A 26,769-nucleotide genomic window follows, 5' to 3' on the forward strand; every position below is an offset into this window, starting at 1 on the left:
GGCGGGAGCGTGCCGCGTCACGCGCGGGGGGAGTGTAAACAGGAAGCGGCCGCCCGAGAGCGGGGGGTCGGCCATGGCCGCCGCCGCGGGCCGCGAGCCGCCGGGGCCGGCCGAGGACGAGGCGCCGGGAGCGGCAGCAGGAGCAGCGGGAAGAGAAGGAGGAGGAGGAGAAGAAGGCGGCGAGGGGCGAGCGAAGGGCGGCGCGGAGGCCGGCGGCTGCTACCTGGCGCTGTGCGCGCGGCCCGTGCACTTCGAGAAGGCGAACCCCGTGAACTGCGTGTTCTTCGACGAGGCCAACAAGCAGGTGGGGGCGGCGGGCCCTGCCGCGGGCCCGGGCTGCGGGTCCGGGCCTGTGGGCTCAGCCCGGCCCGCTGCTGCTCGCCGGCTTGCCTGTGGTTCCCTGCCCACCTTTGGTTTCCTGCAGTCCCTCGGCCGCCGGGCATGAGCCCGGCTGTTTCCCTTCAGGACCTGTCATCGTGCTAGAGGCGGTAGAATTTTAGTTTTTTTCCTTTACCGATATATTAGGTTGGATTTCACCTGCCTTACTCTCACTGCCGTAAGGTCTTTCTGGAATTCGTCGGAGTCAGCACTTCTCCTTTCTCTTCCAAGTGTCCCCACATGACTTGCAAACTTTGTCACTTTGCTCTTAGCTTAATTTCCCTGAATTTTTCACCCCCTTTCAATTCCTGAAATTCAATATATTCATTAAAAAAAAAAAAGAATAATTACAGCTTTCCTTGTGGCACAGACCCAAGTGGCCATTTCTTGGCTTTATTGCTTTTAAGCAGGTTCTCCTTAATATCCGTATGGGCTCCTGAGAGTTCAGCTCAGTACAGCTAAAAGATCCGCAGGCTGTCATGAGGCTTATACAGATGTGGATACATTCCACTGTCGAATTCCTGTAGCCATTCTTTGACCTCAGCATTCATGGAGTCAAAACCTTCAGGCTTTCTTCCCCATATAGCTGGCATGTGTTGCCCCATGTGTGGACATGATCTGTGGCATGTTTGGAGAGGGAGCAATATTTCTGGGGTGTGTTTCTTGCTGTTGCACTCTGTTCAGAATGATTGCAGAATCATTTAGGTTGGAAGAGGTCTCTGAGATCATCGAGTCCAACCTTTCACCGAACACCATCTTGTCAACTAGACCATGCACTGAGTGCCACATCCAGTCTTTCCTTAAACAGCTCCAGTTCAGGAGGTGGTACAGATTATTCCAGTGTCTAATCACCCTTTCAGGGAAGAAGTTCTTCCTAATGTCCAGCCTAACCCTTCCCCAGTACAGCTTAAGATGATGTCTTCCAGTTCTGTTGCTGGTTGCCAGGAAAGGAGGCCAGCCCCCACCTGGCTGCAGCCTTTTTCAGGGAATTGTAGGGAGTAATAAGGTCACCCCTGAACCTCCTTTTCCCCAGGCTAAACAAACCCAGCTCCCACAGCCGTTCCTTATAGGACCTGTGCTCCAGACCCTTCCCCAGCTCTGTTGCCCTTCTCTGAACATGCTGCGGCACCTCAGTATCCTTGCTGAATTGAGGGGCCTGGAATTGGACACAGCACTCGAGGTGTGGCCTCACCAGTGCAAAGTACAGAGGGACAATCACTGCCCTGGTCCTGCTGGCCACACTATTGATGATACAGGCAGGATGCCATTGGTTTTTTGGCCACTTGGGCATATACTGGCTCTTGTTCAGCTGCTATCATCCAGCATCTCCAGGTCCTTTTCCACTGGGCCACTTTCCAGATATTTCTTCTTATAAACCATTATCTTTGAGGGCCGCTTGAAATACCTTATCTGGACACACTGTATCATAGTGTGGATGCAATATAACTACATAGAAACTGGTTGTTGAGAGCTCACTTGAAAGATTCATATTTTCCAGTGTAAATTTATTTCTCTCTGTTTTCTTGTTACCTAAAATAGTTTGATTTCCAGCGTGTCTCTGAATCATTTCTAACCAGCATTTCAATGGCAGTTTCCCATGTGAGACTTGTCCATGCAACCTTCTCATCTTGCAGAGATTAAAAGAGTGTTGCCTTCATTTTCTATCTTCATAATACTAAAAATAGTTTAACTTAGTATTTATCATTCTAGTAAGGCTGTGGACTTGCTTGCAATTTAGAATCTTGATACCTGTATTTCCTGCCTGAGCACAGGAGACTGGCAGCATGGCTGATATTACAGGACAATGTCCCTGTCACCCTGAGCCCTGATCTGTGTGCTTAGTGCTGCTGCACATACAACAAGTACCAATAAGGCATTTGCATGACTTTTTTCAAGCTAGGTAAAGTTTGTAACAGCATGACTCTTTATGACTCTTTTTTTTGTTGTTGTTTTTTTTTTTTTTTTTGTTTTTTTTTTTTTTTGTTTTTTGTTTTTTTTTTTGTTTTTTGTTTTCCCAGCTCAATACATGTCATATCTCTAGTAGGTTTTGTACATGTATATGTGAAACTGGACTAAAGAATTTTCAGTTGCTAGGGCATGTTGGCTGAAACTCCTCAGGGGAAATCTATTGAAAATCTCTATGAAAATCTATTGCTATTAAACTATTCCTCTTTAATAACATGTTCTGACAGGATCAGGCTTCTGGGTCATTGAGTTACATCTCTTCCCAGTCCCCAAGCCGAGTCCTTTTTGTTTTAAACAATGCTCTGATGTCTTAGATAATTTTACTAGTACATGACTTAGGAAAATATAAAAGAAACAAAACCAAGATAAAGGTTTATAAAGATTTTTACTGATTTAATTTTAAATTTAATTTAATAAGCCTCATGACAGCCTGTGGATCTTTTAGCTGTACTGAGCTGAGCTCTCAGGAGCCCATACGGATATTAAGGAGAACCTGCTTAAAAGCAATAAAGCCAAGAAATGGTCACTTGGGTCTGTGCCACAAGGAAAGCTGTAATTATTCTTTTTTTCTTAATGAATATATTGAATTTCAGGAATTGAAAGGGGGTGAAAAATTCAGGGAAATTAAGCTAAGAGCAAAGTGACAAAGTTTGCAAGTCATGTGGGGACACTTGGAAGAGAAAGGAGAAGTGCTGACTCCGACGAATTCCAGAAAGACCTTACGGCAGTGAGAGTAAGGCAGGTGAAATCCAACCTAATAAATTTCTTATTTACTTGCCCAGTAGTTCAGAATATGCCTGCAAGACTGTTGCAGTACCATGCAATCTGACAACTCAAAGTAAACTCCCAATTCCAGATTGTCTCAGTGTGAACTGTCAGATCTGCAGAAGAACAAAAATTGTGTCTAGTAAAAAAAATAGAAGGTGTGGCTTATAGAAGAGGAAGCAGGTGAAGGTTATGACTTTGAAAGAGTTAAATATATGTTCAAAACGTTTTTGTAGGTTTTTGCTGTTCGATCTGGTGGAGCTACAGGAGTTGTTGTTAAAGGTTTGGAGGATAGAAATCCTATTTCCTTCAGGTAAGGCACATTTATCTTGGGATAGAATGATGGAATCTTCAAATTATATAGTGGTTAGTCCTGATCCACTGTAATCCAGGCATTAAACTTAAAAGTAGTTGTGATCATATTTTGATTTGTTCTTAGATATAATCTTGCAATTAAGAGGTTATGCTTTTCCCTCCATATGGTCTTCTGGGGGGAAAAAGTAATTAGGCTGTGACTTCCTTTTTTAAACAACAGTCTTTTATTAAGATATGCTATACATATGAGAGAGTGATTCCTATCCAAGGACTTATCCAAGGATACAGTTTAGCAAGTGATGTCTGTGATTCAAGCACAATCATGTGTGCTTGAATCATGTGTGCATTTTGAACACACATGTCCAAACCTAGATACAGGTTTCTCATCTTCTGTTCCTTGTTTCATTTGAATTGGCTTCTTTGTCTTCCATTTCCTGTGGAAACATTTTTGCAGAATTTGACGACAGTAAACTATTTTACGTATGTCTCTGTTAAGAGTGATGGCTCTTTGTACTCTGCTGTGCATATGTAAGGAAGTATTCCTTTATTCCATATCAATCCAAATACAGATGAAGCAGTTTGTAATCAAGATGTGTTTACTGTGATCTCTTGGGTATTGCATAGGGCCTGTCCTGAAAGTTGCTGGGTTTATTTTACTTTTTTATTTGATTACACTTATCAATTCTGAAGGAGCTGAAAATATTTAATAAACTTCATGATATTCCACTATTTTTATATTTGACTCTCTCTTTGGCCTGACTTAATAGCATATGCTGGAGGAACTATATATACCTTATTCATGCCAATTGTGCTGATGCTTGTTTGATAAGAATACTTTTTAAATTTATTTTAATGGTGTGAAAACAGCCTCACTCTCCTTTTAACGTCAGTAGTTCTTCCAGAGGCTGTGTCCTAGTGGGAAAGCAAGGAGGTTTGTGTCAACTAGCAGTAGTTCTGGAAGTAACAGAGCAGATTACAGGATGCTGGTGTCACAGAACTGAGGATGCAGGTTTGGAGAGTCCCACAAGTCTTCCAATTTCTACATCACAGGCCAACAGAGCTGAGCATTTGCAGTGATTTCAGGTGCTAATTTGTGTGAGCTTAGCCATGGTTCTGCAATTGATGTGTTCAGGACCTCTGAAGAGTGAGCTGCAATGTTCTGTCAGTCTGGGTTTTGAATATATTAGTCAGGCAAGAGTAATAATCTGTATTCAAAAGCATTTGCATTACACTTTTTTTCCTCCATCATTGCCTTATTTAGGGTATATTCTTTAAGATTTCCATAACTTTTAGATTGTATTTCCATAACTTCTGTTTCTTTCTGTATAGGATGGAGGACAAAGGAGAAGTGAAGTGCATCAAATTTTCCTTGGGGAACAAGATCCTGGCTGTGCAGAGAACTTTGAAAAGTGTGGTAAGAAATGTACACCCTGCAGCTAGGGAATTGGAGCAGGAAATCCTCTACTTCCAGACTAAAATTCTTTGAGAGAAATGTTCAAGAAGTTTGTTGGCTAGCAACAGCTGTAGTGAAAATTCCTCCATCATCCTGAGAGGTTGGTCAGGCAACATTGTTGTCTTGATAGTGTCATCATTTAAACAAAAAGTGTAAGGGGGAGCCAACTCTGTCAAGGGTGAGGTGGAACAGAAGTTTTTCTTCACTATATATGTATATATATATATTCCATCTAAGACACTTGGATAAACTAATATCTATTCTTTGCTATGTATGTATGTATGTATGCTATCTATATCTATTCTTTGCTATCTATTCTTTGCTATCTCTGTGCTTCATAATTGCTAATCCACTTAATGGGTGTTTTTGCAGGATTTTTTGAATTTTATTCCAGATAGCCCTCAGCTAGAATATACACAGGAATGTAAGGTGAGTTAAATGTCCCAAGCTTATATGCTTAAGTGAAACTCTGATGTTAGTTAGGCTGGTGACTACAAGAGAGCTAACTGAGGTACCTTTAAAAACACTTAACATCAAGGAAAGGAGAGATGTAAGCACTACTGTCCATTGAAATTGAGTGAGCAAACAGGATTAACAATACCAAAAAAAACTTCTATGTCTTGTGAATGTGATTGTTTCCTAGAGGGATCAGAAATGCTGTGGGGGCAACAAATGTTAAGGTTTGGTAAGGAGAAGAGACAAAGTGCTGATGATACAGAAACAGTGGACAGTGATTATATTAGTGCTAGATATGTTAATGTGAATGTTCTTTCCCAATGTCACTAATTAGTAATATTACTAGCTATTACTAGTTTTCATATTATGTTTGCTAATTTTTAATAATCCTTCTATTTTTTGATGATTATTTACCAGAAACAAGTATCATTGTAATTGCTTGATATTTTCCAACTTTTAACTAAAACAAATTACATTTTTGGGTAATAGAATGCTAAAGTAAATTTTTATACATCTGATTTACACAGATCCTTTTATCCCTCTAGTCTTTAAAGCTGAAACACTGTCTGCTTCATTATTTAGGATTATGAGTTTAAAGTAAACCATTCTAGCAAAACCTTTATGGTAATAAAACTTCCGTGTGTAATAGGAGTAGATTCTGAGTGAAGTCATGGCAAATTTTTCCATTTAGTTTTTAGTTTCTCTCAACATCTCTTCCTGCTTTTCATGTCAGAAACTCGTTGAATTGGCAGTAGAATTTGAAGCAGAGGAACTTAGTTTTATCTAGGGTGAAAATAAAATTTGATTGTATAATAAACTTGTAAATCTTACATGTTGCCAAAAATCCAGGCCATACAGTAATTGTGTTCATATGTAATTTGGGAATGCTTTATAAAAGCAACTGATGCATGCTGGGTGTCTGGTTGGCCAAAAGCATTAACTCCAGAGACTGGATACCTAAATTGCCTTTGGTCTCGTGTTCTTCATTTAGTAATATTAGCTTACCTGAATAGTTAATTTTTCCAAGTAAAAGAGTGTTTGTTTGCTTGTTTGTTAAAAGACAAAGAATGCCAATATTCTAGGATTCTGCTGGACGAGTTCTACAGAAATTGTCTTCATCACAGATCAAGGAATTGAATTCTACCAGGTAATGCAAATAACTCCCATGGGACTTGCTTAGAGATGTGAAAATGTAAATTTGTAACAGCATATTTGAATTCTTTTCTTGTCTCTGTAACTCAGAAAGTGTACTGCTAAAAAACCAATTTCTACCATTTGGTAGACTACAATTGGTTGGACTACAATTTTTTAATTTTTAAGAAGAATACATTTTTAGAGCAGGGCAAATTTATCATTTACAGGTTTTAAGACCTTGTATAAAGGAGTACTCAACTAAGCCTTGGGAACTCTAGATTATGAGATGCTCTTGGCTTGTATGGAAATGAGTATCTAAATCTAATGTGAAATACAGCTTCACACAAAACAAATCAGCATTGGGAAGATGTGTAAATGCTTAAAAGGTGGCAAAGAACTAATAATTGACTAGCTAGTACCCTTCTGCAACTTGCAGCTTTCTCCTGTGTTGACCTCATTGAGTTCCTTTATGTAACATGTAATTTCCTTTGCATGTGTTTTTAAAGATGTCTGATGAATAAATAATCCTTTCTAACATTCATCATGAGGGATATTTAAACACTTCTTAAAAAAAAGTTGTGCACTTCCCAGTAGTTTCAGTCCTGGAACTGAGACACAATGTTTCTCATAATTACTGTTACTAATAACTAGTACTAAAGAAAATAACTTAGAATGCAGCATTATTTCATGCTGATTGAGGGGAAAATATAAATTTAGCGCCTGAAAAGATTATGAATGTCAACCCTGCAGCTAAAAGGACTAAATCAAATAAGTGTCATTTTAAAGAGAGGATATTTAAGCCCTTGAAGAGAATTGATTTATATACTTAGTTGTCAAAATATAAAAGATTGAGGAAGCTGGGGAGTGAAGGCAGCAAGAATTATTGTAAGAAGAACTTTTTAATAAAACTTCACTAGTTGTATCAAGCTAGGTATTTTCTCCACTGTGCACAGAACTTATACCCAGATCTGGATGAGTGGGAAAACACATCACCTTTAAGATCATTAGTATTTGATGTGTATTCTTTCCTTAGCTACAGTAAAGTGGGGCCTCAGCTGTAGTTGTGAGGTTTCTGATTTTTAATTCTAGCATGGTAAACGTCTTTACACTTAATTCTTTCGTGCTTAACATTCCTTGCCTGTGCATTACCACTTATGCTGTTGGAATCCTGGTGGTAATATAAGGCTAATATTCCATGTTTCCAGGTATTGCCAGAGAAACGAAGTTTAAAGCTTCTGAAGAATCAGAGTATTAATGTCAATTGGTACATGTATTGTCCAGAGAGCTCTGTCATCCTTCTTTCAACCACTGTCCTTGGCAATGTCCTGCAGCCATTCTATTTCAAGGTAAAGGGTAAACTTGTCATTTTAATTTTTTCCTAAACTGCTTCTTCATCCAAATATTCTATTGCTTGAATTTCTTCCAAAAGGCGGATGTGTTCACATCATTGTATGACAATAAGTAAATCTATAAGGCAGCTCCTAGGTGATGGCTTAAAATTAGGTAATTCAGTCTTTCTTACATGCTCTTTGGAAAGATGTGTGTCCAGACAAGGCTGGGCAGTTGACCTTGAGAAAGGAAAGAAAAGATTGGTGGTGACTAAATATTTTACAACTTTAATTTCTTTAAATAATTTTTTTCACTTAAATAGGTATTTATGATTTACTTTTAATATGAACATTTGCTCTCTGTAGTATGATAAAGAAAAAATAAAGGCCTTTCTCTTGTGATTATAATTATAACCTCCCAGATATGACTAGATGAAAAAGAGATAAAGGAAAAAGGTAGCATTTAAGGAACAACTGTTGTCCCAAGCCAGAGAGGGCTTTGTCTACAGTAGTTATTTCTTTTGGTGTTCTTCGCTGTGGGCAACACTTATTGTTACTGGGAAAATATTTTTGTTTTTATCTTGGAAAAAGTGCACTGTGAAAACCAGAATCTGTTTTCAGTTAATGATGCAGTCAGGTGATTTTAAAAATTAGGAAAATAACTACAGTATTTGTCTTGCTCCTGCCAATGGATTAGGAAGATTGCTGTGGCAATTTAAGTGAAGAGATTAAAAAGCATCTTATCCACATGAGTTTCCTGGTTTGTGTTAATCTTATGTAGGGTCTGCGCTGCATCCTGACATGATGTTCCCTTAGGTGGCTGGGAGGAACCTACTAGCCTTTCAGTTTTCTTTTTAACAACTTAGGTTATGGTTCCCCCTCCTTCACATTTTGTGTCAAGTTGTAGGTTGAAGCTAAATAATTTTTGTCTTGTGTTCAGAAGGTCATATTTAAAGATCTCCTGAGAAAGGTCCTGTACGAAAGTAATACTTGAAAATAGAGGTCTAGCTAAGGAAATAGTTCTGTAGTATTCATACTTCACACTCAAGAATGAATCAGTAAGAATAGGAAGTTAATTTCAGTAGGAGCTTTGGAAACTGAAAACTTGCTTAAATATAAATTCCATAGAGGAGAGCGGAAACTTTGGGCAAGAGAAGGGACATGCTCTAAGTAGAAGGCAGGAACTAAAGGAGACTGTGACTAGTAGGAGGTAGTGATATTTTCTCCTTCCCAGGAAGCAATTATTTAAGGGTTGGAGCATATACTTTTCTGGAAGAGGGAAAGTAAGTTAAGAGAACTGCTGTTTGAGATCTCCAGACCATTTGTACTTGGGATTTGCATACAAATGTGTCTTGACTGAATTGAAATAGAAATATTTTTGTAGCTGAAGTCATAAAATCAAGACGATAAAGCTACTGAAGTTAGAGAAGTGTGTGTTAAGAATCGCTTGCGGTTTTTTTTAGCAAAGAAAGCACAAAACTCTTTCTTTTGGGCTATGACAGCCCTTCGCCTCGTGGGGGCGCTGGTGATACAGCTTTTGGGCAAAGGCGGCTCGTCCCTTTCTGGTTCAGTTTGTGACAGTTCTTCTTTTGCCGTTTTACAGAGCGGGACCATGTCAAAACTATCAAAATTTGAAATTGAGTTACCTGCAGCACCCAAGTCATCCAAGCTCAGCCTTTCTGAAAGAGATATTGCTATGGCTACAATGTATGTATCTTACACATCAGGTCTTTCTTGGGAAGGTTTGGGAATGCTGGGAGAAGATAAGGATGTTACAATGGTTGCACTTGTTTCTTGTTTTAGCAGTGCTGTTGCTTTAAATCACTTCACTTACTGCCTTGAACAAAGCATTTAAACAACCCTCTTGGAGCAAGGTGGGAGGGGAAGCAAATGGAGAAGTCTTACATGAGATTGTTCTGGATTACCACTGAAGTTTGGAGAATGTTTCACTTTTTAGTTGATGTTTTGGTAGGGGAATTGTTCACGGATGTCAAACTTGATAGATCACAATGCATGGCCTATACTCATGCAAGTACTGTTTAATCTTTCACTTTTAATTAAATGATTACCTGACTTAGAATCAAACATTTTATCCTAGAAGAAGGGATGAGATTACCTAAGAGACTGGTAGAGCTCTTAATTGAAAATAATGCTTTAATCCTGTTGTGTTGTTAGATACGGGCAGCTTTACGTTCTCTATTTGAGGCATCACTCAAGGACTTCCAACAGTACAGGAGCAGAAGTAGTGCTCTATCACTTACCCAGGTAAGGGCAGAATGAAGAACATTGGTGGCAGTTCACATCTGTGTCAGTGTTGTGGTTTAACCCCAACTGGCAACTAAGTACCACCAGCTGCTCCCCCAAACCCCTGGTGGGAGTGGCAGGAAAATCAGAAAACAGTAAAACTCATAGGTTGAGATAATAACAGTTTAATAAGTGAAATAAAGTAAAAGCTTATAGTAGTAGTAATGAAAAGCGCATGGAGGAGGGAATAAAACTTATGAAAAGCAAGTGACACAGTAACAATTACGTACCACCCAGCCTGTCCCAAGCACTGATCTGTGCCTCCTGGCCAACTTCCCCCACTTTATATACCAAGCATGATGTCCTAGGGTATGGAATATCCCTTTGGCCAGTTCAGGTCTGCTGTCCTGGCCCTGCTCCCTCCCAGCTTCTTGCACACCTGCTTGCTGGCAGAGCATGGGAAACCAAGAAGTCCTTGACTTAGAGTAAGCACTGTTAAGCAACAACTAAAACACCAGTGTCTTATCAGTGTTATTCTCATACTAAATCCAAAATACAGAACTGTACCAGTTCCTAGGAAGAAAATAAACTGAGTCCCAGCAAAACCAGGACAAAAAGACATCTTATATAGGCTTGTTGACCAGTTCTTATTTCTCTTTGTTTCCATAGAGAGGGCTCCTGTAAGAAGACACATATTTTAAAGCTGAACAGAACTGGGAAGTTTGCACTGAATGTAGTGGATAACTTGGTGGTAGTGCATCATCAGGATACTGAGGTCTGATTTATTTATATTGTGTTGTGCCATAACTTTGAGAAGTTAGGGGCAGGTTTTAATAACCTAATAATAACCTAATAATTTAATTTAGAAATTATTTGGGCTTTCTTTGGGCTTAGCTTGGCCAAAAGCCAGAATATTTGCAGGAACAAAACCATAACACTGTAAGAGATACAAATTTATCCTTTTATCCTGATGGGCTAATCAGGGCTGCTGGTAATGCCTGCTTTTTTCTTACACTGTTTTTGCTTCTTGTCAGTTTCTTATGATGCTTTGCTGCTACATTGTGTAGGCTTTTAAGGCATTATACAAAGAAGTAGAGTTAAATTGGATACTAAATTATCAATCCTGGGAAACTTATATCACAAACATTTGAATTATACTATTTCTGTGACACAAACTTACACTCATATAGTCTGAAGGACTGGCTCTCTAAAAACTTGTATGAATACAAACCTTCATGTGTATCTGGTAGCGCAGGTAAAACTTCTTGTCTGTAGTCACAGCAGCAAGGCTTGGTCAGTGGTTAAGCTGAAGTGGTACTTTGCTCTTAACTTGGGAAAAGGCTTGGACTTCTTGTATTATCTTCTCTTGGTGGGGGCACATTACCTTCTTAGGAGGATTAGTTCATGTTTCAGTTATATTTCATGTTAATTCTACACATTAGCATTTAACCCAGAGCACTTCCTCCCCAGCATTTTGGTCAAGCTGTAAACATGACTACAGAAACCCAGAAAACATTACTCACTTTGCCTTTGGGAGACACCAGTAATTGAAGTTTCACTGGCACTGAAAGCAAAGCTGCTTTCCCTGGTGGTCCATACTGGGTTAGAAGTGTTAGTGACTTGAGTTGAACAAGACTGAATGGTAGAAGTGTGAGGATATCAGGGGAAGATAGATAATTTTCCTCCGAGTTTCTAGCATCCTTAACTATGCAGTGTCAAAGTCATGTGTTGTGCAAGACAGACTGAGAGAGACTTCTTTCTAGGATATGTAGTGACAGTTCTAAGGGCAGTGGTTTTAGACCAAAGGGAGATAGATTTAGATGGGATGCAAGGGATGGAGCTTTTTACAGTGAGGGTGGTCAGACCCTGGAACAGGATTCCCCGTTGCTGAAAGGGTTCAATACCAGGTTGGATGGGGCCTTGAGCAGCCTGACCAGTGAAAAATGTCATCAATCCCAGTACATCCCTTGCAATCCCAACCATTCTATGATCCTAACAGAGAATACTAGACGGAAATGTGAAAAGCAGACTGAATGCATGCAGATGGGTGGTGATTCACATTTGTCAATACTAACTTCCTCTTTTTAATTGCAGACTTCAGTTATATTTGACATCAAGCTAAAAGGAGAATTTGATGGATCCACAACTATCCATCAGTTTGTACTTCCACCTCGATCAATACAACCCTATCAAATACCTGTAGCAGGTAGAACCACTATATAATGAATAACCTAACACTTAGCAAGAGTACTTAAATATAACAGCTCACATACAGGAGTGCTTCAGGTTACTAACACTTCAGTTATCCATATTTGAGAGAGTGAGGAAGGAAGAAGGTAAGAAGCAATTGAGCAGAAGTTGGTGTTCCAAATGTGTGCCAACTGCAGAAGAGTTGCTGTTTAAGGGGCACATTTCCTATAGTACTTTGCTTTTACACTTGAAAAATGTTGGGTTCAGGGAGTTTTTTGCCATGGCTCTCAAAGCTTGTGGGTGCTCAAAAGCACTTCATGCTTTTCTGGCTTATATGAAGTTAGAGGCTGAAAGACAATACAAGATCAGAATCAAGTTTGGGATCAGTTTGGAAGTAATGCTACAATCAGTGTTAGGACTCCAATGCTTAGATTCTTCTTGAATTAACTTTCTGTTCTCCAGTACTAGAAGTGTGACAGGTAGTTATCCTCAAGCTGGAAGTATAGAAATAGCCTGAGCATAGTTTCACTAGCAGGTGATAAAGCAGTGAGGTTCTCTTTGTAGAAGAGAAAGATGCTTCTATACAAAAAGATTGCACATTAAAAGCTCCAACATCTGATAGCAAGTATGATAAATCTGCAGATGGAGATTTGTATTAAACAAAGGTTAGGAATAGAATGTACAAACCACTCTTCCTTTTAAAGAGTATACATTTAAATACAGCAAATGGAATCTGTGTATTTAGAATTTCAGTACTAGAGCTGAATATTTTGGCATGCATTATTTCACTTGGCTGAAAAACAAAACAGTCATGTTTTGAAGGATTTGTTTGCCTTCTCAGTGTCAGATTTTCTTTGTAGATCTGGCTACACAAATGGATCTTTCTTTTTGACTACATGCTAGAGTGTTACACTGCATACTTACCTTTTCGGCATAAAATACTTGGTATAGGAGAGCTGCCAGAGTTACTACTGTTCTTCGCCTGATGTTCTTTTTTCTGCAGGCCCAGCTTCTGTGACAAGTCAGGCTCCTGTTCCATGTAAACTCTGTATCCTTTAAATCCTCTCAAAAAGTAAGGACCTCATTCTATGTATCAAGCAGGGAAGAATGTAGCATTTGTTACCTTGGCTCCTTAACAGAGCAGTTTTAGCTGATTATGCACATGTGCTTCAAGACAAAATAATATGTGTCATAATAGCCTCATAATGCTTTCACAAAGTTGTAAATGCTGAAGTCTAGTATAATACCACATTTCCTAGTTATTTGATACATGTGTATGAAAATATTGAATAGGTACACCATAAAATTGAAGATATCATTCCAAGAACATGGTTCAAAACCTCAGAAGTGACAGTAAATGAAAGTATGTTAATGGGATCTGCTTCTCTATAGTAATGTAAATTCAGGAGAAACAGTTTAGTATCAATGTTAATATAGGTGTTAAAACCTTAACATTTAGATTCTTCTTCTTGGATTGTATTTCAACCTGATATTATCATCAGTGCAAGTGAAGGTAAGTGGTGAGCTCTTGGACTCTACAATACTTGGTACCAGGATGGCTAGTTTACACTTTCAGTGCACAAAGCAGCTTAAAACTGAAGTGACTTACTAGGTACATCTGCTGAGTTGATTGCTTTTGGTACTGTTAACTGAGGATTATCTATCTCAACTACAACTTTTCAAGGGTAATGCTGCTCTAAAATATGGGCTTAGAAAGGCAAATAAACAATCTCAATGTGTTTTCATTTAAGGGTGGAAAAGTTGTATGTCTAGGCTATACTGTACAAGACAATTCACTTTGTTTACTTTTTCAAATCAAGGTTACCTCTGGAGTCTTCAAGTGAAACTTGAACCTGTAGTTAACCTCTTGCTAGATAAAGGAAAACTAATGGATTTCCTTCTCCAAAGAAAAGAATGCAAAATGGTTATCCTGTCTGTATGCTCTCAAAGTAAGTTCAAGTGTGTTTTCTGTATCTTGAAAGTACAATACTGTTTATTCATAAATACTCACCCAAGTTAGCTTAGCTGTTCTTAGATTTGAGATCACCTCTGAAGCTGCCTTGGTCTTTGGGATGTCATTTGCCTCAACTCCCCTCAGTCACTATTCTGAAGGAATTTAACAGCACGAAAAATTAAACTTTCCCCCCACTTCAATTTAAATACACCTGACATGACTGAAAGTATTTCTTCAAAGTTAAAAATTAGATAGAGACTATAGATCACCTTTTGAAAAAGGCAACATTCAGGTGCCTGGTTATTTCTTCTCATAGTTCTTTCTTTTTATCTTTTCAGTGCTTAGTGAGCCAGAAAGAGGATCACTGTCTGTGATTGCAACTGTTTTTGACAAACTGAATTATGAATATAAGAAGTACTTGGAAGCTGAGCAAAGCTATACAATGGTAAACCATGTTAGCTGTAGCAGCTTACAGAGACAGGAAAATGCTGTTTGCTTTTCAGGTGCATCAAGGTGAAGGCATGCTCCTTTCTACTTAGGAAATTCGGGCTTACCCCAAAAGGTCCTGACTGCCTCAGGCTCACAAGTGAAAGTCTACTGTGGAAAATGCACTGAGACTCCCACTTGACACTTGTGTGGCAGGTGCTGCATAGCTCATTTCCAGAGTGATGAGTTAAAATACCCCAGTGCTTGAAAGCAGAGAGAAGGTAGAAGCTGAAAAAGCAACTCGGAATCAATAACTACTACTTTGGTTTCCAAAGGACTGATTTCACTGCACATGTATCATGGCATAATAGGCAGTCCTGATACATCTCGGTTACTTCTGTTAAAGTACCAAATTCAAGCACCAACTCAGAGTACAGTCACATACTCAAAACTATTCTAAGCCTGAGGGCTGGTGTCAGTGTAGTTAGATTCAGCTCCTGGCTTTGAGGTATATAAGAGCAGATGTATTTATGTAACTTTAAAAAGCAGTTTTAAATCTAATATTAAATCCCCACTGAAGAAGATGCATCTAATATAACATGAACACAGATATTAATTTCCTTGTTAACACAACAATTTTATAGTTGTGTTTGAAACAGAAAACAGTCTGTACAACTGAGACTGACTCAGAACTGTACTACACTAGAGTTTTCTTTTTAAAAGACCTTTTTTTCCTCCTAGGTGGTAGAAACAGGCCTGAGTAGAAGTAATCCACTCCTGAAACGTCCTGTCCGCACTCAAGCAGTTATTGACCAGTCTGATATGTACACACATGTTTTATCTGTTTTTACAGAGAAGAAGGTAAGTTAATTTTAAGGGCTAATGAAATAAATTTAAGGGCTAATTTGGCAGCAGTCTCAGATCAGCCAACCTAAGTTGATGGCTTGAAATTGGCTGCAGGAATCTTTGTCAGGATTAGGGTATTTTGATGCCTATTCTTATGGGGATATTAACAGAGAAGCTATGCAAGTTCCACTTAACGCTTGCTTCTTTGTCCAGGAAGCACCTCACAAGTTCACTATAGCTGTCTTGATGGAATACATTCGCTCTCTCAACCAGTTCCAGATTGCAGTTCAGGTAAATCATTTATGTGCTAAGTACATTGCCCTACTCCATGAAGTTTTAGTCCAGTCTTGGTCACATGTGTAAGTTCTATACAATATTGACTTGTAGATTGTAAAAACACATATAAAGACATGCCTTTAATTGTCTTCTTCCTACATTCACAGCACTACTTGTATGAGCTGGTCATCAAAACCCTTGTTCAACACAACTTGTTCTACATGCTCCATCAGTTTCTGCAGTACCATGTGCTCAGTGACTCAAAGCCCTTGGTATGTAAGACAAGTAGCTCCAATAAGCTAGTGAGGGAAGTGGGAAGTCTAGAAGAATTTTAAGTTTTTTTCTACTTTCGCCCTAGGCTTGTCTCTTACTATCCCTGGAAAGCATTTACCCTCCTGCACATCAGCTCTCGCTGGACATGTTAAAAGTAAGCATTTCTGACTCTAGTAACTCCATGTCACATGTGTGTTAGACTGGACAGACAGCTTCCCTGACCAGGTAGCATCAATCATTTGCATGCATTAGAAGCATTGTCTTACAGCTGTGATTGACTTCACAGAGACTTTCCACAGCAAATGATGAAATAGTGGAAGTTCTGTTGTCCAAACACCAAGTTTTGGCTGCCTTGAGATTCATCAGGGGTATTGGAGGACACGACAGTATTTCAGCCCGCAAATTCCTCGATGCAGCGAAACAAGCAGAGGATGAGATGCTTTTCTACACCATATTCCGATTCTTTGAACAAAGAAACCAGCGGTTACGAGGAAACCCCAGCTTCACACCAGGTAAGCAATAAGCAGTTTGACCAAGATACTCAGTTGTGCAATCCTGTTGAGCCTGTATTAGATGATAAAAACTCTTGGCACAGTTTAGCCTATATTTTATACTCACCTTTAAACACAGTTCCAAATTAACTTGTCTTACTCCTTTGTCTACTGCATCCAGGAGTAAAGAGGCTGAACTAAACATAAACTTGCAGATGAACCTGTTTGACTTGCAGTTGCTCTCACTGCTTAGCAGAGCCATTGTCTCCAATTAGTGCTTTCTCCTGAAGTCAGCAACCAGCTTGGGAAACCTTTGAGTTCAGTTGTCTATTTCCACTAATTACAAAAATTCAAGGCCTGTTTTATGCTACAGTTCTTTCTTTGAAAGCCAAGCCAAACTGCTTGTACTAGCAACATGTTCATAATAACCAGACATTCTGTAGGCACAGAATCCCACCCCACACTCTTGCATCGTGACAGTAAAGGGCTCTCATGGCTGTGAATCTGCTGGTTAGATCCATGAACTAGATCAAACATCTGCTTCACCTCAAGAATACCAGTCACAGGACTGGAAATACCTCAGTATTCCAATGCTTTCTGTTTATTCAACTCTGGTACTTAAACACATTAAAGATGAGAATTAGTACCAATAAATGAAGGTAAGTGAAACTACACAATCTTGGTTTTTGGTTTGGGAGTTGTAAAGCGAACATGGAACTTTTGTTTTGTCTTCCGTAGGTGAGCACTGTGAAGAACATGTCACTTTCTTCAAACAAGTTTTTGGAGAACAAGCTCTCATGAAACCCACAACATTCTGAAAGACTCTTCAACTGAAATGTATAAACTTAATTTATTGCATTTAAGTAGATTTTTGAACTACAAAATTGCTATTTTATAATAAAGTATATACAACACATTTTGGCAAATAGTACTAAAAATATTACAACTTGTGATGGCTTCCCCCTAAAAATAGAGACAAAAATTGCATTGACCTGCATTTAAAATTAGTGTCAGTGGTTTAGCAGTCCATTCTTATACACATCACCTTAATTTCATTGACAAAATGCTATTCAACTCTCACTACAGCTGGTTTAGGTTTCTGAAGGAAAAAGATGCAACCTCTTGAAAACAGAAGTGTTTTAGTAATCTTATTAACACATCTAGATTTAGTAATACTGTTACTTCAGCCACACTTAGCATTTCCTGAGTTTAAAGCTATGTCCAAAGCTGCAGCTGGTATCTTCTAGTTGAATCTGTGCAGGAGTCAAGTCTGTGGTGGTTACAGTGTGATAGTCATAGAACATTGCTGCGCTTCAGTTCTTAGGAGTTGGGCCTAAGCCGCAGTTCAGGCAGTCCACTGAACACTGTTAAAAACTAGAAGTAGAGGAGTCTCTCCCGTTCTGTACCTCTGGTCCTCTCTTGTGCAGCACGAGTTTTAGCTTTATTTACTGACGGGCCTGAGTGAGAGAACACAGTTATCCAAAGGCTCCACATTTCAGCTGATCAGTTACCAGGAAGCATATGTGATCTTACTGTCTAGGGCCAGCTTAAGAGTCAGAAACATGCTTCTGCTCAGCTGTTAATTGCTCTCAGCCCCAACAAAGGCAGTGGTTTCAAGTCCCATCAGTCTCAAGCCCATTAAAGGTAGACTTCAACTGAGCCTTACTTAAGGGCTACACTATACACATGCATTTTCAAATCCAAGAGTATAATGCTTGGACTATCCTCACTGAAAGGCAAGATTGTTTCTGCAAACGCAGGAGCAGTAACCCACAGGAGGTTTGTTGCTTCCACCCACCATCCTGTCTCCAAGTTGAAACATGCTAATCATGCTGCTCTCTGGGACAGCAGGCACCTTCACAAAGCACAGCGAAGTGCAACCACATGGGCCAGGCAGTGCTTACTTCAGTTCAGCAAGCCCATAGCAGTGAGCCTGCAGTGTCACTTGGATGAGAGAGGCACATCCAAGTGCTGCTTTTCATCTCTGCAAACCTTTCCATGTCATGGAAAGTCCAGACAGCTATTTTTGTTTGAAGTGTGGTATAGAGCAGACTGTCACATCTTACCTATGTAACTAAGCAGAACTGGAAGAAATATCAGTCCATGTGTTGCTCCCAGCAGAACCATAGCTAGATACATCCTGAAGTAGAATATCTTGAAGATTTGAGATTTGGAAAAAGCCAATACTACAATTCCTCCAAATTTGGTCAGCGTGATACCACTGAAAACCTGGCAGTAACAACAGTATTTAAGTGATAAGTAGGACTTTAGGTAATCCATTTCCTTCAAGTATTTAGCATTTGGTAACATTTCTGTGTAATCTAAGGCTCCTATATGCAGTATACCTCCTGCCCTGCCAGTCTAGAACCAAATCAAGATGCACTCAGGAGAAGAATTCATCTTTTTGGTCCCACAGGACAGGCTCAGTATGATTAAAAATCCACTCTGATCTGTGCAGCCACCTAATTAATTTTTGTTTCAAGCAGATACAAGTGAAAACCATTACTTAATTTAACTCACATTCCAGTTAAGTTCTGTACCTGGGTATGGTACACATATCACAAGAACTGTCCATTACAACCCCATACATGTCACTTAGTCTAAGACAAGTGACATGACAGTACTGCCTAAACACTGAGTCCTGCTTGTTCTCTACAAGCTCCAACTGCATCCCATATTCACAACCACCTTTCCTAGTCACCTTGACTATCTGGAAGATAAATACTTGAATTTTAATGGGACAATTTGAGGTTATCCAAACTACTAGTTCAGCTAAAGCATTTAGCTCTCTTCAACTATTAGGTAGTAATAACATCAGATTAAAAATGAGTCTTCATCACCCCTATTACTAGTAGAAGCCTGTGTTGGCCTTAAGAGCTTTAAGCATTCCAAAATGAAAAAGCAAGGCCATCTTTATGACTTAAGACTGTCACCTATAACATTTCTTAAAATAGTAATACTGTTACTTGGCTACTCGTTTCCTCTCCCCACCCAGCAGATACTCACTGAGCTGCCCATGTGAGACAGAGCTTCTTCCGCACGCTCCACTCTACTGCCCTTGGTACTGATGGTGAACGCTCTTGTCACATGACTGCAGAATTCCACAGCAATACCACAGCTCTGGAGAGTGAAAGCACACGTGTAGACTTCAGTTAGATGAGCACTTTGATGGCAAGGTCTCTACTCAGAATTCTCGATGGGCTAGAAAGATTCCTAGCAGCTGTCATCAGTCCCCAGAGTTGAAGTACCATGGGAAGTTACAAACTTAGTGTTGCTTCCCAGAGGCTGTTGCAGGTGTCTACCACACATGTAAAACACTGTGTGGTGTTTTACCACCAGTTATTACTAACAGACAATCAAACAGGAAGTGGAACATGAGATTGTTTCAGAGGTCAAGCTTCCTGAGGTTGAAGCAAGCTGGCTTTGATGCAGTGCACGTAGTGAACATTAGAATCAGTTTACAACTATTAGCTGCAATAACATTGCTTTAGAATAACACTGAATATACATCCTGATTTGATACCATGACAATTCAGCTCATCAGTAATTTACAACACTAACTGAACACTTGGCTAATCTTAGCCTTATCTAGTAGATAGACTTCCTTGAACATACATCTAATTGTAACATGGGCCAACAGTTTACACTAACCCTCAGACCTGCCATAAACCTGTAGAGAAGATGGTAAGCCAGAGCAACCAATAGCTGCTTGCTGGAGTTAGTTCTGGAGTGCTTTACCAAGGCTCTCTCTGCCCAGATGATTTCATCCACTTACGAAAGTGAACAATACTGCTGCTGGCACATCCCAGATCTACTCTGTAGAACATAAATACAGCAGAAACCTTAATACAAACCTATGCATCCTCTCCTTCAGCACAAGCCACCTGTGTTGATGTGGAGCAGCACCTAGCCTAGACAGCAGCAACGCAGCTGTTGCTGCAATACAAGAGTGATCTCCACCAGATGCAGTATCAGTTCAATTGCTGTATCTTATTAGTACTAGGACTAGTTGTCAGAATAAACTTATTTTCTCTTCTTCTGGATGTGTTAAGATAGTTCCACTACTGTTCAAAGGCCTGTCAAAGTTTAGTAGCAGAATACTCCTCAGTATCACAAGTATATATATAGCACACAGAACTGTTCAAAACTTGGAAACAGAAGCAAAGAGCGGTCGTGTTGACTTACCATGACAAGATTTACTAATGAAACTGCATTCAAGCTGATGCCCCAGAGCCACATCACTCCAAACATGTTGACAATTATCATAGCAATAGTTATTGAAACCACAACAGCAGCCCATACTTCAAAACCAAGAAGCACAGTTGTCACCAGAAATATTGATCCCAAAGAGATGCAGAGGTTAAAGATAGCATCGTGCACAATTGTCAAGTATTGTTCATAGAAGACATAAAACACACTGTAGAAAAAAGAGAGGCTGTCATTAGCCATCTTCCCTTTTATATGCTGATATTAGATTAGCTTCTGTGCTAAGGATAAAGTAGCTCCCCTCAACAGAAGTCACCAACAGAAACTGGCTTCCTCGTATCAGTGGAATGTCATGTAACATTCTGTAGGAGTTAACTCCTTACTAACACTTCAAATAATGATCATGGTCTCGAAGTCAGTGTAATTCTCATATTTCAATATAGGCAGCTATAGGAGATACCAGAAGGCAGGTGCTCGGATCCATTGTGATATCTGCAGGAGCTACTGCAGATGGACCAAAAGTACAGGTAGGATTCTTTGATGCAGAGATCAGTATTTCAGTTGTACAGATACCAACTCAATTTTAGTGTGGTACTCCTATACTTGACATTGCTGCTGCATTTGCTTTACATTTAAATAACTTATTTGAAGTCAATACATTCACATCACAGCTTACAACTATCCATGTCAACGTATCTGCTTATGTTTCAACTATTAAACCCTACTATGAAAGCTAGGAAATGCCAAAAAAATGGAGTCAGATCTACCTTTGTAGTGAAGGATTTAAATTCGTTATCAGTGACAGTAGAAAGAGGCCAGTGCTATGGATACAAATTACATCTTCCTAGTTTTACTAGAAATCCCCAAGTCTCTGCATTACCTTCTGTTAGACAAAACTCAGGTTTCTAATACGTTATTAGCCAGCACCTTTTCTGCATTGCTCAAGTATTTGTCACCAAGGCAAGAAAGATCTAACCATACCTGTAAGGAAACACTCGGTAGTTCTTCTCTTTGATGCCCATGGTTTCAGTAATATTGTCTGCTATAATCTGAGCTTTCCTCATAGCATCAATAAAATCAGATGATGTTTTCAGTACAGTATGGTAAGTCATAAAATAAGTGGCTCCAACCTCAGTTTTGTTGTTTATAAAGTTGACAGCAGAATTATATGCAGCATGTCCTCTATAAAAACAGGTATCAGATGTCAGCACTATTCAAATACATTAGCTTTTATAACAAATAATTTTATGGAATCATAGAATGGTTTGAGTTGGAAGGGAGTATAAAGATCATCTAGTTCCATAAGCAGGAACACCTTCCACTAGACTATGGCTGCTCACATCCCATCCCACCTGGCCTTGAACACTTCCAGGGATGGGGCACAGGTTCCCTGGGAAATCTGTTCCAGTGCTTCACCACCCTCAGAGTAAAGAATTTCTTCCTAATATCTAATTTAAACCTACCCTCTCTCATTTTAAACCATGCCTCCTTGTTTATCACTACACCCCTTTGTAAGAAGTCCCTCTCCAGCTCTCTTGTAGGTGCCCTTTAGAGGGCTAACAGCTGGTAGCTGTTCCTAGCAGTTTCTAAAACTATAAAAGCTTCAGAGCACAATAGATTTCAAAATTGTGCAGGATATTCTAGAACAGACTGACCATAGATATTGTCTCTCTTTGTACAGGGGAAAGCTGCTGTTCCATTTAGTTGATGATGCATTTGGATTTTTTTTTCAGAAAATAGTACAGCACTGATGAGATGTCAATGTTTGTATGGCTTTTAGGAGGACATTAGATACCTAACCTCCAGACAAAACCCAAAGCACATTTCTTTGACACGTTGGTCTAAGCAGGGTCTATAGAATAAGGCTCTTACCCTTTGCCACATTTAGGATTAGGGTTGTCCGATAGGAACATTGGTAAAAAGGTCATGAAGTCTTCACCCTGTGGTCTCTGCTTGCCTTCTTGAGTCAGTGGTCTACAACGAGTGCATGATGGATCACTGACTGAAGAAATACAGGAAGAAGGTCATCTACATGGTCAAGTATTCTTTTCCTAACACTAGTAACTTCTAAATTGCATTACTACAGGATGCAATTCCATAAAAAGCATAAGATTTTTACTGATGAATGAACTGATCCATCCTGAAATTCTATATAAGATTTGTAGTCCTTAATTTGATTTATTGCTACTAAGGCAAGGGCCGTCAGAGAACTCTTACTTGTGCACTTATCTCCATTAGATCTGATGAGAACTACACCCAGCTGAAGGACCTGAACAAAAGCAGAGCCCCAAGTTTGAGTGCTCTAAGAAAGCCAAGAGAAGGATCAGAATTTTTACAGCAAGTTACATTAGCTGTCTAGGTAGGCTGTCTTCAGTCTGCAGCATTCCAGTAGAATATTTAAGCTCATTCAAACAGCAGTTCAAATAAATTAAGAGGGCAACTCAAGAGGTTCCTGCTTACAATAAGAAAAGGTATTCACTTGACTCATACCATGAGAAAATGTTTTGGCTGTGAAACTTATAAACCAAACTAATTCACTAGCAACAAGATGGATGCCAATACCTGAAGCATTGCAAAACTGTCCAGTGGTATTGTAGACTCTACAACAGGACGACTGTGGCTTCACCCAGTCAAAGTAGTCATCAATCCAGGAAGATGGGGCATAGCCTATCCTCGTGCTAATAAAAATAACACAACATATCCATCATCAGTAATTTTATGTTTAATTCCAAACCATATCACTTGATCTCTCCAGTGCCAACTTATGCCATATCAACTCATTCTTGTCAAATCTACACAGCTCTTCATATGGTCCAATGCTCCAGTACCCCATCCAAGAGCCATAATGCTCAGGTAGCTCAGAACACTGCAGCCAGAAAACAGCAGGAGCCTTTTCACTGCATCCTGTTCTGCTGCCAAGCTCAGCTTTCCATTCTCCTGCCTACTCTGTTCCCCATACTATTCCACACCCTGTTGTCTCAGGTAAAGTTCCTCCTTCAGTTTGGCTGAAATGAACTACAGTGGAAGGAACTGGGAAAAGACTTCCTTCAGTTCTTAGCTGCAGATAAAATTCCTGCTTAGCCTCCCTAGGCTAGCCTAGTTAATTCACCAGGTTTAGAAGCTGAGGATGCAGCCATCTTCCAGAACATCATAACCCTGCTGAGAGGTTTTCACAAGTTTTTCTTACTACCATTCCAAGATTCCTTGAAGGATCAAGCCCCTTTTCCAAACCCAAGTACATCAATGTATCCCATCAGTTCAGACAGGTTTTATCCTCATTCTAAAAGACTGTCACAGCTGCTTCCAAACCCCTTCCCTCCCAAATCCACAATATAAAGCAAATAAAATAGAATGTCAGTTTATGACCAACAGCTGAGCCTGAGTAAATCAGGAGGACACACTGCTCAGCTACATCTCTTCCATGCAACTATGCAGACACAAGCATGACAGACTTACTAGCTACCAATTTCCGCAGCATTGAAGACTTGCTGGACAAGTGAATCATTATTACATCCTGTTCCACCACACACCATGTTCTGCCCTTCCAAAGAGGTGTAGTTATGTCCTTCTTCTAGGACGAAGTAGACAGGGGGACCCGCATGCAGGTACTTGCTGATGTTGCTGAAATAATCTATTACATAGGAGTCCTTCAAGGGAAAGTTTTGGAGTTACTATTATGGAATGTTGAGGTAGCACAACGAAGTATCAAGGTTTCAATTCAGCCACAAACTGCTAAACAGTGACATGATCATAAGACTTACATCTGGCATTGAGAGAGACTGATCTAGTCCAATCTCTACATTGTGTATAACTGCTGCACTGAATGACAGGATACCCACAAACACTGCTATCTGCAAAAAAAAAACCAAATCCATGGAAGTGAGAACTGCACAAAAACAACAGGCAATAGGAGTCATTTGTTAAGCTAACAGGAACCATGCAAAGAGGCTCTAGTTTAAATGTGTTATCCAGGCTTAATACAACAGCGGTAGTACAACACAGGTGCTTCAGGGGTCCCTCTTGAACTGTAAGGAATTTACTCTTAGAAATCATCAGTGAAGGTTACAATCACCTTCTGTAAATAAGCATGGTAACTTTAAACTGAATCACAGATTCATCAAAAACACTCTGGATTAATGCAGTGTAGAAGCCAACACATGCTTGGTTTTTTTTTTTTTTACATAGGCTAAAGTAATTTGACTGCAATGTAACTCTTAAATCTAGGCTTTAGACAATCCACAATCAAGGCTCTATTTACTGAAATACTTCTGCAGCTACAAAAGCTTATTTCTATTCTTATGCTTAATTTCTTTCAGTGTATTGAAGATTTTTCCTCCCTATTTAAGCCTTCAGGCTCACTGCTCTTTTGCTCAAGTTTAGATGACTGCTTATTTGAAATAGATTATACATACTACTATTGGTCTCATCCAATCCTTAAGCAGATATGGAGAAAATAGATTTTTGAAGAACAGAAATAATATGTTCTCAGAACGCTGGACTCCACTCATTTCTTCACTGCTTTTGATGCAACACAGAATATCCAGTCTATTACTCTGAAAACGGATTAAATGCCAGAGTTAGAGCAGTTCTGCAGATGTCATCATCCCCATTACACTGCAGTTACAGGTGCACTTATACTCACCTCTTGACGCTTAATATCCAAGCCCAGGAGACTCACGAAGCAAGTGACTTGAAGAATAAAGTCTATGAGCACAGCCATTCCAGCAAACAGGGAGAACGTGCGAACCGCTGGCATCGTAGACAGTGTCCCTGGAGGAAGTGACCCAGTTTGTTAAGAGAGCTCCCTTCTAGAAATGCACGAGCATTTTCTAGACAAACATCCAGTTTAAGTTGTAGCCTTACAGCAGGACAAAGAGCCTTTCTTTCCAGAGCAAAGAAAACAGCCCATACAAGCCTGGCTACAGCTGCTGTCTTTAACCTATTTAACAGCACTGAGGCTGTGCAAAGGAGTGACGAGTTCTAAGCCATGACTCAATTCCAAATTTAGGTGCAGACTGTGTAACATCTTGCTTCAATATTAAGCCACTCCAATGCAAGTTGATCCAATGACAAATTACTCTGCAGGTAAACAAAGCTGTTATGAAAGAAGGCCAAATTAGACTTGTAGGGCAACAAAAGATTTACCTCTAAAACATTACAAAGTGAGCCTCAAACATAAATCTATCATAGGGATATTATACCCTGGTATTTGATCTGTTCCTAAGGTCAAATTTAGACTTGTCGGTCACTGCAAGTCCGTAAAAACCTCCAGTCTTTCAGGCTGAAAATCTTGACAGATTCAGAATTGGATCTTTTTAACTGTGCCAGGCTCTTAAAGTACTCCAATGCCTATCCCCAGCAGAAGTTTAACTTGATAGTAAGAATGAACAACTAAGCTAAACAGCCTCTACAAATTCTTACTTTGCTTTTATATTTTATACTGCATTTATTCTTGCAACATGCTGTTATCATAAGGCCCTTATCTTCAAATATTAAAGGAGTCTTACCAAGAAAGAATGCCACAGTCTCTGAAAAGGATGAGAGAAACATACTGGGTGCTACATCTCCCAAGACTCTGCCAATCTGTTTATCCAGAGTTTCACCCTGAAGGCGTTCATCTCTCTGTTTAGAGGCAATAATTTATTATTATTAGGAATCATGCAATTTATAAAGCTATTTCATATGGCTTTAAAAGCCCCAAAACTTTAAAATATCCTAAGTATCTTTTGTTGCTTTAACTGCATTAACAAGAGTTAGATAAAAAACAGCTGAGACTCTCTAAAACAAGAACAGCCTGAACATTACTTGTTGTCTTGTTTGAAATTTAAAACATAGTGCCAAGTTCAGTACTTCAGATAAAACTACACATTTAACAGAGGCGGTACAAGTTTCAGTGGGTTACTGAACCTGTCAAATTAAAAAACTTATTACCCACTAAGACTTAGTGTCAGAATTTTCTAGTCTTAAGCATGTAGTTTAGTTCATGACTACTGCTTACAATATGCTAAAGTTACAAGTGATCAAAATACCAGTTGAGTTCTACAACTATTTTGATATCAAGCAGCAGTA

The 26,769-nt window shown here is 39.5% G+C and overlaps 2 protein-coding genes across 2 annotated transcripts in view; one reads left to right on the top strand and one right to left on the bottom strand.

Annotated features, from left to right (window-relative positions):
* The first annotated feature begins 66 nt into the window (after positions 1 to 66).
* On the top strand, positions 67 to 17,410 carry RMC1 (regulator of MON1-CCZ1). Its single transcript, XM_053992314.1, has 20 exons — positions 67 to 304; positions 3,345 to 3,421; positions 4,753 to 4,837; positions 5,249 to 5,305; positions 6,393 to 6,479; positions 7,672 to 7,812; positions 9,398 to 9,501; positions 9,970 to 10,059; positions 10,708 to 10,813; positions 12,133 to 12,244; positions 13,232 to 13,276; positions 13,688 to 13,741; positions 14,049 to 14,177; positions 14,521 to 14,627; positions 15,350 to 15,469; positions 15,668 to 15,745; positions 15,898 to 16,002; positions 16,089 to 16,157; positions 16,290 to 16,515; positions 17,233 to 17,410. Exons 1-20 carry the CDS (start codon positions 74 to 76, stop codon positions 17,310 to 17,312), a joined length of 2,103 nt encoding a protein of 700 aa, XP_053848289.1. The 5' UTR covers positions 67 to 73; the 3' UTR covers positions 17,313 to 17,410.
* NPC1 (NPC intracellular cholesterol transporter 1) overlaps positions 17,326 to 26,769 on the bottom strand; it is a 26,715-nt gene continuing 17,271 nt past the window's right edge. Inside the window, exons 14-25 of the mRNA XM_053992304.1 lie at positions 26,208 to 26,322; positions 25,343 to 25,470; positions 25,113 to 25,253; positions 24,462 to 24,551; positions 24,157 to 24,347; positions 23,263 to 23,378; positions 22,573 to 22,702; positions 21,682 to 21,882; positions 20,680 to 20,911; positions 19,501 to 19,614; positions 18,561 to 18,723; positions 17,326 to 17,951 (exon numbers count right to left, since the gene is read on the bottom strand). Of these exons, the coding sequence (XP_053848279.1) occupies positions 17,869 to 17,951; positions 18,561 to 18,723; positions 19,501 to 19,614; positions 20,680 to 20,911; positions 21,682 to 21,882; positions 22,573 to 22,702; positions 23,263 to 23,378; positions 24,157 to 24,347; positions 24,462 to 24,551; positions 25,113 to 25,253; positions 25,343 to 25,470; positions 26,208 to 26,322 (1,704 nt within the window). The 3' untranslated portion in view covers positions 17,326 to 17,868. The remainder of the gene's footprint in view (positions 17,952 to 18,560; positions 18,724 to 19,500; positions 19,615 to 20,679; positions 20,912 to 21,681; positions 21,883 to 22,572; positions 22,703 to 23,262; positions 23,379 to 24,156; positions 24,348 to 24,461; positions 24,552 to 25,112; positions 25,254 to 25,342; positions 25,471 to 26,207; positions 26,323 to 26,769) is intronic.

The sequence above is a fragment of the Vidua macroura genome, chromosome 1 (assembly GCF_024509145.1).
Source record: "Vidua macroura isolate BioBank_ID:100142 chromosome 1, ASM2450914v1, whole genome shotgun sequence".
NCBI classification, from domain to species: Eukaryota; Metazoa; Chordata; class Aves; order Passeriformes; family Viduidae; genus Vidua; species Vidua macroura.